The 14,153-nt window shown below is 41.0% G+C and overlaps 1 protein-coding gene across 2 annotated transcripts in view; it reads left to right on the forward strand.

Annotated features, from left to right (window-relative positions):
* hip1 (huntingtin interacting protein 1) overlaps positions 1-14,153 on the forward strand; it is a 73,760-nt gene that overhangs the window by 12,651 nt on the left and 46,956 nt on the right. The window contains exon 1 of one of the 2 annotated variants that reach the window (XM_084718077.1): positions 2,119-2,609. The exons of the other annotated variant lie outside the window; for it this stretch is intronic. Within the exon in view, the coding sequence (XP_084574203.1) occupies positions 2,592-2,609 (18 nt within the window). The 5' untranslated portion in view covers positions 2,119-2,591. Of the gene's footprint in view, positions 1-2,118; positions 2,610-14,153 lie in introns of those variants that run through there. 2 annotated transcript variants of the gene reach the window in all.

The following is a 14,153-nucleotide window of genomic DNA, read 5'->3' on the forward strand; positions in this document are numbered from 1 at the left end:
TAAAAATATAAATACAATATGTTTAGCAATCTGTGATATATTATTTAATTGATTGAAGTAATTAATTGTACAGTACCAAGGTTCTGCCACTAGGGGTCTCTCTCACATTAAAGCAATAACAAAACACGTAGTTTGATGACATTGTGAAGTAGCATGGGGTCGAGGTAGTTGTTGTCTTCATTGTTAAACCACCATCACTGGCGATGAGAATCCATCTGACAGGACTCACAGAAATCATGTTCATAGACGAAGTAATATTAAAGTTTTATTCATGTTACATTCCATCTCGCTCGCTGACTTCCTTCCGCAGTCTCTGACATATCCGTATCCCATGTTTTCCTGGAAGTTATGGAGTGCTGCAGGAATGAGTCCTAAAAGCTGGAAATGAGTAAGCATATTAGCTCTTCCGGCCCCTCGTCCCTCAAAGGGTTTTTTAAATGGGTGGGTTTTTTTTTTCCTGAAATAAGGTTTGTGGTTAACACAAGCTTAACAGATTTTCATGTTTTGTGCCGCAATGCAAAACACGTCAGAACATGAAATTGTTGTCATACCGAACACTAATCTCTTACTGGTGGTGACGTTGAGTCACGTGACCAAGGTGCAGTTTTTTTATAGCCTAACGTTAGCGTTTTACTTCTGGTGACTACATTGAAGCTTCAAAAACCATGAAAGGCTCGTTCATTTGTGAAGATTATAGTGCTGAACAAAACTTGTAACTATGAAAAACTTTTGTTGTTTGTTTGTCACAGAGCTTCCTTTTTGCAGTAATTCAAAATCCAGTGAAAAATTCCATTGGATTTTTGTCCAGGGAACCAGAGCGATGCTAACTTCAGGGCTGGTCTACAAAAACATGTCGTCCCTGCAGCATTATAAAGCAACTAGCTAACATCAGCTAGTGGGAAACGCACCGTTATCTTGAATTAATCAGAGATTTCTCTGTGGTTGAATATTGTTGTAAACATTTGGGATAATTTAAGTACACAAATTAACAGAATATATAACATGCGTATTGTTTTTAGATATTTGAATGTGGAAATTATATCTTTAAATCTGTGTTTACCTGCTGTTTCTTATTAATATGGCTGCTGTGAAAAAGGTCTATAGGTAAAACAATCTGTCCACACTGCCTCCTAATGAATGAAAGCAGTAGGGCTGGGCAATATATCAATATCATCAATCAATCAATATCAATAACATGATATGGGACTAGGTATCGTGACAGATTTTGCTTATTGTTGTATTTTGTTATGGAATAAGTGTTGTCTTTTTTCCTGGTTTTAAAGGCTGCATGAATTAAAGTGATGTAATTTTCTGAACTTTGCCTATTTGCCTTCACCCACTTAGTCATTATATCCACATAACTTGATGCTTATTTTTCAAAAAATCTCATTTGGTTAATATTTTGTGAAATCACCTATAGACATCCCTACAATATTGCTGCAATATCAAGGTATCTGGGCAAAAAATATTGTGATATTTACTCATTTTATCACCTCAACCACTTCCACCCCTTAACACAACATGTCGTGAGTTATAACCAGTATAATCAATAATTATCAATATGGTTGCAAATTGTAAGCATTTTTTAAAATTGATTCATTGGTAGCATTAATGATCAGTTAATCAATTCATTGTTATTATGAACCAAATGTACCTCAAGCAAAGCCTTATTTGTACAACAACATGTTGCATATTCACTGACAGCATTACAGCCTATGAAAAAAATCTCTCTTATATCCCAGATTTTTATTTTATAGTAGATCAATTAAATTTTACTTGATCTATCAAATTATTAACGATCATCAGTTAATTGTCACTTAATATTGATTGATATGAAGCTGAACTATTGTGATAAGTTTTTCAGTTGTATCACCCAGGCCTAGAAAGGACCACCAGTGGTTAAAAACTCAGCTGTTTTCTATCATTTCCTGGACTTCACCTCCCCTCTTGTAGGACCCCCGGCAGGTCCCCGCACCCCAGCTTGGGAACCACCGGGTTTGAGCCATCCCACTCTGCGGGCTCCATGCTACTATTGTCTAACAGGAGAGCGGGCTATTTGCAAAATAAAGGTAGCCTACTGTCCTGCTCTCAGCCGCTATGTGAGCTGGCACACACACACTCTCTCACACACACACACACAGACACACACACACACACACAGGAGGACTATATTTCTGTGTTATTATGTGAAGCAGCGTTGAAATGAGCGGCTCTTCTCCTCAGCAGCGGTAGTCCTCTGGGTTTTTTTTTACTCCCAGACAGCCTCGGGCTCCTCGGCGGTCGGATGCTGGAAGCCCTCGCCGAGCAGGGAGCGCGGAGGGCCGGCAGAGAAACAGGAGAGGGGACGCGGAAGGAAGGAAGGAAGGGAGCGAAGGACGGATAGAGGAGCATTTTAATACCAAATCGGGACACATGTTGAGCTAACCCGCTCCACCTCCCCCCTTCTCCTTCTCCTCCCTAATGCATTTGTTGCCTCAATCGCTGCTTTCCCGTTACTAATTACTCGGCGTTAGGATAAAGGCAGCGGAGCTCCTCAGCTCTCCGCCTCCGAGGATCCTCACTCACTCTCCGCTTTGCTTTGAGGGACCATCATGGATCTCAGTAAGATTGTAAGTGCACAGGATTTGTTTTCTGTTTTTTTTTTATTTACAGATATACCGACGCTTTACATGTGTGTTTTAGGAGGTGGGGGTGGTGTCCACAAGAAGTCCTGTTGCACACACACACACACACACACACACACGGGCTGTTTGCGCCAATACATGCAAGTTATGCTGAATGCAAGCAGGGACTTGTTGTCTGAAGATATTACAGCTAAATGTGGCCGTGGGAAGTTTGGTTGTTGTTGTGGAGAGAAAGAAGGAGAAGACATGAAGGTCTGGGCAGCCGCAGGGTCCCAGAGACATGGAGGAACCAGTTTAACCCCACTAGAATTTAACTGGGAACAATCAGCAGATCACAGGTTTCTTTTTACTTCCCCTTAGTGATGCAACAAGCAATCGATTAGTTGTCAACTATTAAATTACTTACTTGATTAATCAATTCTAGTAGTTTTTTTTTTTTAAAGAAAAAACATCCTTTTCAGTTCAGCTCAGTTGTTACCCTCATATGTTCCCTGAATAGTGAATGCAAAAAGGAAAAAACAATGAAAAACTTGGTCACAAAAACAGGAAATAATGTCAATGTTCTGATTCCAGCTTCTAGAATTAGAAACAAACAGATATATATCAGTCGGCCAAGCACAGCTATATCAGTTTATATCACTATCAGTGTGTTGTCTGATACTTTCTTCACAAAACATAATAGAGATTTTTTTTTTTTCATTCTTAAATTTTTAAAATTTGATTTTTTTTTTGCATTATCTTAATTCAAATTGTCCTATGTCTGTTTCTTTTATAGCTGTAGTTATTTAGACTTTTTTTTCAACATCATTGAAAGTTTCCCTCATTTCAGTTTGGGATTTTATATAGGTTATATATGAATAAAGAATATTGGCCAATTCTATCTATTGTCTTTGGGTTGTGGACAAAACGCGACATTTGAAGATGTCATCTTGGAAACACTGATCAATGTTTTTCACAATTTTCTGGCACTTTACAGACCAAACAACCAATCAGTTATTTGGGGAAATCACTGATAGATTAATCGAAATGAAAATAATTGTTGGGCTTGTTACAGCCGTAACTGAGAATAATCAGACACTCAGATCACATGTTTCTCTTTACTCTCTCTTAGAGCTGCAGTGACTAATTCATCAGTTGTCAGCTATTAAATTAATCGCCTACTATTTTGGTAATGATTAATCGGTTTGAGTAGTCAGATGTTTCTGATTCCTGCGTTTTAAATGTGAGTATTTCTGCTTTCTTTACTCCACTCTTATAGTAAACCAAATATCTTTGGTTTGTGGACAAAACAAGATTTAATGATGTCATCTTGGGTTTTTGGGAAACACGGGTCGACATTTCCCACCATTTTCCACCATTTTATTAGGGGTGGGAATCTTTTTGAAACCTTTTGATTTGATTCCAAGTGAAAGGGCTGCAATGTGATCATAAAACAATGACTGATGCATCTTAATGCACCAAATTCTTAAGCTTTTAAGCCAGGGGGTGTCAGCAGGATTGTATCCATCTTCAGTTGCTCTCGCTCAACCATCCTCACCAAAACTCAAGAAGTAGCCCAGTTCAGAAAGTAAACACGACACACATTTTTACATTTTCACATGTTTACATCCACTATGTTTCACCATCCAACTGATTCAGCTGAAAGGAGTCTACAGCTGTCTTATAAAATCATTACAAGTGATCATAATGTTGAGAATTGGGTTTTATATTTCAGATTATTGACTTTTCTGCATCAGTTCATAATCTCTCAACAGATTAATCGAAAATGAGACTAATCGTAAATAATCTACTCCCACTGTAGAAAGGCTGTTCAACAAAGCTAAAACAAACAGCAACCTAAAAGAAAACATCCTCTTAGTATGAGGACGGGGCATTAACACATGAGGGTTTTGCAGCTTTAACTGCGTCTATTTTTGGGGGTCCGGGACATGAGATGTGCTCCACTGTTGCCCGGAGCTCTCTGTGTCTTTCTAGCGGTCTCCAGCTGCAGGTTGGTGGAATAAGTTCAGCAAAGCGCAGCCTAAATTGTGCCCTGAATGTCAATTACAGGTTGTATTGATGTCTGATGTTGGAGACAACCCTTAAAGACAGAGCAAACAGTGCGTCTTTGTGTAACTATCAGTGTGTTAAGTATGAGTTTAACAGCATATTGTCTTTATCACAAGCACGACAGTAAAATTAATGTGCAACAGTGTGGATTTCCTCATTTATTTGAAAGTTGAGCAGATGTGTTAATGTTTCGTTCCACTCTGTGTGCTGTGAATGATGCGACAGAGGCCTCAGAGTGTACTGGAGCAGGTGCACACATAAGCCAAAGCAACAAGACCGGCCTTTCACTGCCAACATGGATGGATGGCTGTACTTTTAGCCCTTGTGTAGGTGTGGGGGAGGGTGGGTGATGAAAGCACACCCAGTGCCCTCCCTCCAGTGACCCCCAGAGTTTGTATTGAAGGAAATTGCTTTGAGAAACAATAAAAGAAACGGTACACAACGTTGATATAGTAGCGAATGTATGAAGAGGCACCGGATCCAAACAGGAAACGCACTCTCCGATCTCTGAAATAAATCTCAGCTGCCCACATGGAGTCAGTCGGGGGCACGTAGCGCAGACATGGCGTAGGTGTAGTGATGGAAAATCTCCTCCGCCGGTTCTCCATTCAGTTGCACTTTACTGGTGATTTGAGACAAACTGTTCAGTCTTGTGGATCTAGCAGAACTCCTCGAGGCTATTCTGCTCGCTTCTTTTCCTGCCACATTATGTTTTGGCTGTTTGGCACGCAGCGAGACTCAGTGGTATGAAAACAATCCTACATTCCCACACTGCATAGAAGTTGGCAATGCACAGTGGAGGCGAATGCTTGCTGGATTCTAGATCTTTGAGGAACTTAATTGCGTCTACGTGTTTTGTTTAGTGTTGCATGAAGCTCAGTTTTTTTTTACAGATATCAGATAAAACAGCGTTTCTCAAAGTGCTGCCTGTGGGCTAATGGCAGCCCTCAGAAACATTTTCTTCAGCCCCAAACATGACATGAAATGCATGCATTATATTTTCATCAATCTCTTTCAGTGCTTTCACTTTCAGTAACTTATATTTAATACACTACTCCATTACTCCCACAAACTGCTCCCCTTAACAAGCATCTGTCCAGATAGTAATGACAACTTTTAGAAGGTTACTGGTTGCATGGCAACTAGTGGGACCTCATGAGCATCATAGCATCATCAGTGCTAGTGCTGTTACCTAAAGTTAGTGATTTGGTGGACAGCTTTAACGAGATAGTTCACCCAAAATTGAAAATTCAGTCATTATGTACTCAGCCCCCTTAGTCCACAAAACACTGCTGGAGTTTCACAGGAGAACAGTGTTGCAGAATCTCCCAAACAATTTAAGTGACTGGTGACCAGTTCTCAAACAGAAAAAACAACCAGAAATTGCATAAAATGCCTCCATACTGATCATCTGGAAGGAGTGGAAGTGGAAGTGAGATAGAGAAGTCACTATAGAAAAAAAAAAAAAAGCTGTATGATTGACGTCATTGGGCAGTTAAACTGATCTGCTTTTCTGAAAAGGGGGTAATTTGGTGGAACCAGGGTTCTCTGTGCAGCCTCAAGCAAAATACACCTGAATTTGATGCTCAGGGAATTTTAATGTTTAAACAACTTCATGAGACCAATCACAAATCCTACAACAAGTCAAGGTGTTTTCCAGTGCGTCACTCAATCTGGCTTCCAAAACTCTTTGTCAGTTCATTGTTGCCCATGCGTGTCATCCTGCCGTCTCCTGTTTTGCCTTCTTGTGTTTGGACCTTGTATCATTTTCTCCTGGACTGTTTTTGTGTTTTGCCCTTTTGTGGATTCCTTTGTTTCTTTGGACCCTGGATTTTACTCTCCTGTGTTTTCATAAGCTTTTGTTCCTTCGTTCACTTTATTAAATACATTTGAACTGGTTCTCCCTTGTGGTCTGCATTTTGGGTCCTCCATCTCGTTTACCTTGACACACATATAACAGTACGAACTGACCGATATGGACCCAGCAGACTTTTTTTTGTTTTAGAAGAGCTGAAGAAGGCGAGCTCTGAATTGATTCAACTAGCCTCAACCACTGAGGGCTGCTATGACTTAAAGCACAGACTATTTGTGTATTCCTTAATGGACAAAACTATTTTGTCAAGGCCCAAAATTTTGGCCAATCCTGTAATGTCTCAGAACTTGGCAGTTATTGCAGACCTTAAAAGAAACTTGCAGCCCTGTATTAATTCCCCTGATTCTGGGCTTTGCATGGACTCTCTTCAGCCTGCTAGCCCCCTACTAGCTACAGATTCTGCTAGCAATGGACCTACAGGCTCCCAATCTGTTAGCTGGAAGCCGGCTTCCCAGCCAGCCTGTTCCCTGCCCAATCCAGTCCCTAAGTCATTGTCTGAGAAGCTTCCCAGATGTAAGCGTGGCTGTCGCCACGATAGGCTCCGCTTTTGCCGGCCTCCAGAGGGGTCCCGCCTTCATCTTTGCCGGCCTCCAGAGGGGCTCCGCCTTCACCGGGCTCCAGAAAGGCTCCACCTTTGCTGGCTTCCAGGTTGCCCTCTAGATCTGCTCTGCTCCCCTGGGTTGACTCCAGGCTGTCTGCCCGAGGTCTCCAGCTCAGTCTTTGCCCTGCTCTCAGGACACCCGCCTGAGTTCTCCAGCTTGCCTCTGTTCTGCCCTCAGTCTATCCACCTGAGGTTCCCACCCGGCCCCTGTTCAGTCCCCGGGCCAGTGAACTTATGGACTGATCTTTGTTGCCAGGCTGTGTGCCTGAGATTGTGACTCTTAGTTTTGAATATTAACATAAGTCATTAGGAACTGCCTTTTAACCAGAGCTGAAATGATTAGCCAATCAATTAGTCAATTGACAAAACATTAATTAGCAACAATTTTGATGGTTGGTTCATCGTTTTAGTCATTTTTTAAGTAAAAATGCCAAAAAGTGGCTTGTCTGGCCTGTCAAATGTGAATATTTGCCCATGTTTTGAGTTGTCTATGACAGTCAAATTAATATCTTTATGTTTTGGACTGATGGTAGAGAAAATGAATAATTAGAAGACATAGATATAACTCAAGAAAAAGCAGGTGTTATTTCTCAGGTGTTGTAAACTGTCTACATTTTAAATCACATGTAAGTAAGGAGGAACAAACTGTCTCATCCCTGAGTGACAAACTTATTTTTGTCTCCACATAACTTCAGTAAAGTCTCTAATGATGCTAATCAAAAGACTTTTTGAGCAAACTGAGCTGGCAGTTGCCAGTCAAACAGACTGTGGTGATACAAAGAAACCACTGACAACCGAGTTTTTCTGCTGTGGGATGTTTTAATTGGTGTTAGATCACTAAATAAGCCAACATCAGTCCTTCAGGAAAACACACCCACACACACACACACACAGATGAACTCTGTGATGTTCACGCGTGTTTAGTGTTGGGGAGTAATGAGCCAGTGGGCTTAGGAGCGTCGCTGAGCCACACAGATGTTCCCTTTATAACGCGTCGTCGCCATGACATCACTGGTCCTGCAGGAAGTTGAGCTTTAGCGCAGAGGCTCCTTCACACAAGGCTGCAGAAAGCCGTCTTATTAGGAGAGGCTCATAAACCTGCCACAGGGGTGTCGGCTTGAGAGTTTAATTATGCTGGAGCCCGGCCTGCAGCGTGTGTGTGTGTGTGTGTGTGTGTGTGTGTGCGTGTGCGTGTGTGTGCATCTTTAACCAGCTGCTGCCCTCAGGAACAGAAGCTCGGTGCTCTGAGGTCACACACTCCAAATGTCCTGAAGCCCCATGTTTTCATGCTTTTTAATGGGCTCTTAAGAGACAGCGTCATCCCACTGGGCTTATCTACATCAGCGAGGGCCCTGTTATTATGATATTAGTGGGATAGAAGATGCTCTGCGCATTCTATGGAAAACAAGCTCCCAGTTACAGTCTGAGAGGCTTGTACGTGACCGACATTTGAGGTTGTCGGCCTCCATGATGTTGCTCTTGATTGTGATTACGCTGACAGACGCTGAGGCAACATGGATGGGTGGTTTCTCCATCACTTATGAGCAGAATTATTAATTTCAATGCAGATTCTGTTGATAGTGGTGGTGTAGATCTTATGAACAAATTAATCAGATATTGCAATGTTTTTAACCAATGTCTTTGATCAGTATCTATCAAAATTGTGACATTGTAGGGAAGGTGCTGTTACAAAATATTAACACAAGGGGATTTTTGTCACAATATCAAATTTTTTCTTGATGTTTATGATTAATATAATTGTTAGTAGTAGTAGTAATAAGATTACATGGGTTTGAAACAGAACTTCAGTCTTGAAAGCTTGTATAGTTTGTGTAATGTAACTTGTGTAATGGCAACCATTGTAGGGAGCTGACACTTACATGTGCAGCTGATAGACGGAGAGATTGCCCTTATTTGCATAGTTGTCCCACGGTGCATTGCTAAGAGTTTATGTTTGCTATTTTATGTTCCAAAACGCAAATGTTACCGTTTGTTATGTGTTTGTTCAGATCATGGTGGTTTATGTCAGTTTTTACTGGTTTATTGTTACACTGTCGGTGAGGTGTCTAGTAAATTTCATCACTCCAGCTGAATTGCAGCACAGTATATTGGAATGCTTTTCCCTTTTCCCTGCCCCTTACATGTAATTGCAGTGTAGAAGTGTAAAGCGCTGTTTAGCTCTCTAGTTGTACTGTGTAATGTTTATAAATATAAAACATGTGGCATTGTGGAACTGGTGTTGTGGAATTTAGATTGGAACGTGGATCAGTGTTGCAAGTCTGATAGCCAATGAATGCCTTGCAACACTGTTGGGTCCTGATACAAATATTGGATCTGTCCCATCTCTATTTAAAATATCACTGATATCTTCACTACCAGTATATTGAAACACCCGTAGTGGATATAAGGACTAAGTGGCGAGTAATAAAGCAGCTAGAACAGTCTGTAATTTCAGAACATTACATCACTTTACTGTAATGCCACCTTTAAAACCAGGAAAAGACAACACTTATGCCATATTACTATGAAATTAAATCCAAAATCAAAGATGATCTAAGATCAATATACAAGCAGCCTCAGTTCTGTCCAAAAAGGCCTGTAGAACATGACTTCTGCGAGCTCACAGTTTTCCCTTTCACAGCTGCGTCTTTCCCTGTATGCATTCAAGTCCACAGGAAAAATAGCCGCTCTAAAAAAGGCCATCTTTTTCCACCACCTTCCTCTCCTCAGTGCCAGCTAGGCTGCCTTTTCAAGAGGTGTGGAGTGACTGTTGTATGGGAGCGGATGTTCATGTCAGATGCAACACGTAAAACGGTCCTTAAACGAGCAACACAGAGGGCTCTGTTCAGAGGAGTGACCTTTGGAATCGGGTGGAGTTACTTTTGGAAAAATGTTTGGGCCCAAAATGCTGTTCCATTTATTATCTGATCTTTGAATGCGCTTGGAAAAAAAGTGCCATTTCATGGTGAGGGTGGGACGTGTGTTTGTGTGAAAGACACTGCGGTGAGGCTAGCTTTCGGTTTCAAGTGTTTATTTTGGTCGTGCATGTTGAACCACGAGAGGAGCTGTATTATTTTCAAGGAAATGGGCATGTGTTTTTAGTTGGTCAAATCTTCCTACACAAGAAATGCTGATATTAAAGGCCAAATTAGTCATTCTTGGATCATATAAATCGCATATATTCACCCACAGGATTAAAAAGTAAGCGGTTTGTGCATGTCTCAACTGATGATACTTTAATGTTTGTATATCTTACTGGTGTAAACAAACTTTAACTGAACTTATAGCTGCTATAAGCTTTACTTTCATGTTAACAATCAGATGAACTTACTATGTGTATGTAAAAGGGGTCACTCATAATGATAGAAGAATTAGCACCCAATTCTACAGTTCCTTCCAGCTCTGTGGACCATTTTAGCCTCTTTCAGCTCGTTGTTTTGGCTTCATGCTCCACAGCTCTTTTGTTTTGGTTCTCTGTCACCAGTGAAACAGCACTGATAACCTCCCTGTACACGACCTGCTCAGCCCCAAGACAGACACGTTTGGCAACTAACAGTTGAATTCTGTTGAGCATTTAGCAGCTAAAGAGACAGATATTTCCCTCTGGAGTTGGTGGAGACCAAAAACAGAGTTAAAAGAGAGTGAATATTGGACTTGAATTCATCAGGTGAGCAGAAACATGAATCAAAATGAATGTTAATACTGCTCCAAATCTGATGCGTGTGTAAATAGGAAACTGTTCATTTCATTTAAATTCTGGTTTAATATCAGGTTTAATGTTGTTTAGTGTCCATTAAAATTAAAGGACCTGACTATAATTAGGAGGCCCAAATTCAGTGTTTACATTTTATTGTTTTGGTGACCCCTAAACTTAACTTCTCAATGCATAGATAAGCATAAGAATAACGGCCAGAGTATATTCAGCTCAGCTTTAAAACCATGTTTTTTTTTTATAATGGGCTTAAGCAATCGGACAGTTCTATCACCAGTTGTTTTTCAGGTGCGATTTTGTCTTTATTTTGCTAATTTAATAGTCTGTCTCCAAAGAACGAGTGCGAGTCTCATAAAGCCTGGAGCTCGAAATGTCATGCAAATAAATACCTTAAACGGGAGCTTTTTGGTTTCCTTCTCTGTTCAGGTCATTTTTAATCCAGCATACATCCCATTTGGCTTATTAATGTGTGTGTCTTTTTCTTTTTTTTCAGTTCGTGAAAAAAAACAAATGGTTTGTCAAACTAATTTAGAGGAGACAAAAAAGTAAATTATAAAATTCTTATCCAAACCATTTGTTGAGCAACTTCATCACAGTTTACAGATCAGCTTCCTTGTTAAGTTTACCACACTTAACTGTTTTTTGTGAGCACTCCTGTGCAGTGAGGGATTACTAGGAACATTAAAGGTGTGCTCACTTTCACTTTTACATCCAAATAAAGTGGTTTAGGTAAAATGACCAAACGTTTGGCTGTTCATGTTTGTGGCCTCATATTTTAAGACATATCACTTTGTTCTCAGATCTTAAATATTACTTTGGCAAGTGCAGTTTTATTCACTGATACCCAGAGCTACAGTATGAAAATAAGACTCAAGCTTTTATAAGCTGTAGTTTTCCTTTAAGAGTCACCTGGAAGAGTCTGGCAGGAAATGTGAGAGGGTTGAGGGAATGAAATGTTCGGCTTGGCTGACTGTCTCGGCCGCTGTCTGGGTTGACTGAGCAGGGTTTTTAGCTGAAGGGGAGTGGAGCTGGGCATTTTTCAGCAGGCAGGCAGGAAATGGGCAGTGCAGGGTGTGCCAAGACAGGAAGCCTGACTGAGCGCCTCTAACCCCCCCTCCCCACCACCACCACCACCACCACCACCGCTACCTCCACCCCCAGTGCGTCAGCCACAATGACCATGCCTCCACCGCTGCACCTCAGCATTACAGTGCTGCTGCATTCACAGACAGCCCTGCACGTTTCCTATTTTCACTCCTCCCTCCATCCCCTCGCTGTTTACCTGCTCCCACCACCACCAACCCCCCCTGTACACGGCAGCGGTAGCAACAGCAGTGATTGTCACCCTCCTCCATGATGTGACATCCAACCCACCACTCATTTAGACTAAAATCACAAAAAAAAGTGTGAAAAGTGTTTTTGTGTGTTCTCTGTGGCAAGTGTAGAGTGAGATTGGAATTATTTATCAACAGATGGAGTCAGATATGACTATGAAGTACACTTTAGAGAAGCTGCAGGTCCCTGTATTCAGATTGGTTTGGTGAGATTTTCAAGAGAAGAGGTAGTTTTCATCAGGAAGATGTGTTAGATAAGATGCCTGCACTCAGCCTTGTGTTGCTAAGGTACAAGAAGGACAAAAATGTCATATATTAAGAATGGAAGTCTTTGCACACGTAGGTCCAAATCAAGTGTTTACTGTAAAATTCAGCTCGTAGTCTTAAGGTCCTCTTCAGGACTAGTGCTTCACAGAAGGCAGTCTCAGAGTTTGGATACACTGGATACACTTATGATATAGCTGGCATTGTTGTTTAAAAGTTGTTGGTACTGCACTTAATGTCATTTTGTTTCTCAAGGTTACCATAGAGTGCTCCAGGGGTGATGTATTTTTGTAGGCCAACCCAGAAGCCAGCATCACTCTGGTTCTCTCCACAAAAATTTTTGGATTTCGGATTATTGCAGAAAATATGCTCTGTGGTGAACAAAAGTTTATAATACTTACTCATTTTGTTAGATAATCTTCACAAATGAACATATTTTTGAGCCGCAAATGCAATTGCCTGAAGCAAAAAGCTGTTACTAGTCTATAAATGAACACCATGGTTGCACAAACCCACTGACTCTGAGATGAGGGAACCTGAAGTACTAATATGCCAACTCACCTCTGGGTTTTAGGACTTCTAATGCTGTTTTGTGAGGCAACACAGCATTAGAATGAAGTACTGTAGTGCTGCTACTGACCCACTAATGTTGTTCTCCAGATGTAAGCGAACATGTTTGTTTAGAACAGACTCCAACAAATGTCACATCATCACAATTTTAATAGTATTTTCTCAGTGAAAATTAAAATTGTGATTTAAAGATGATCATTACCACTAATCATTAATCACATTACAATCACAATGTTTTTTTTTGTTGTTGATGTTGTTTCACCATATGGACAGAGAAAGCTAAGTTCTCCTGTTGCAAAATCTGTTGGGGTTTTTTTTTCTGCTCCAGTGATGTCGTTGGTGTTGAGGAAGAACTACAGACTGTTTCAGCTTGGATGTCTGTTCTCTGCCTCTGGGTAGCCGGGGCGCGTGATGGACGAGTATCTTTGTCACATAGCGCTGTGTCTTGGCTGACAAAATAATAGCTATAGGGTAGGGTGGTGATGCATAGCAACATGGGTGTGGGAGTCAGAGTCTTGCATGCAATGCATCATGGTACATGCAGGCACTGCTGGCTTGGCTCCATGAGCAGGAGAACTTCGCTTTTTTGGTCATTATAGCTCACACTGAGGAATTTATTTCTTTAACTGGCTACATTTACTATCAAAGAAGTCAGTCCAAACTCATCATACCACTGACTTCATGATTAAAGTCTTACAGTGGACCTGAGTCTTTCTTTCTCAATAAGAAGACTGAGACAAAAAACACTAAAAAATTATGATCTGATATATATGTGAAGCTAAAAACGCTGCTCTTGTCTATCATGGGTACCCCCAGCTCTGTGTCCTCCTCCTTCTACACTTAATTGATGGGGTTAGATAATCATAGTACTGTAACTAAGATTAATCACTCCACTCCCATAATAAATCATCAGGGTCACGCAAGGACGCCTCCTCTGCCTCCTCGACCATGAGAATTTAAATCCATTGAGAACAAATGTTTCCGAATTTACTCTGCCCCCTTTCATTTGGCTCTGCTGAGGTTTTCCACGCTCGTTTTCTCATGATTGAATGCTATGGGCTTGAGGGTTCGTCCCATCAGTAATGTTGACATAAAATGTGCCACAGCAGCGGAGACAGAAATAACC

Source organism: Lutjanus erythropterus, chromosome 4 (assembly GCF_056507025.1).
Source record: "Lutjanus erythropterus isolate fLutEry1 chromosome 4, fLutEry1.hap2, whole genome shotgun sequence".
Taxonomy (NCBI): domain Eukaryota; kingdom Metazoa; phylum Chordata; class Actinopteri; order Lutjaniformes; family Lutjanidae; genus Lutjanus; species Lutjanus erythropterus.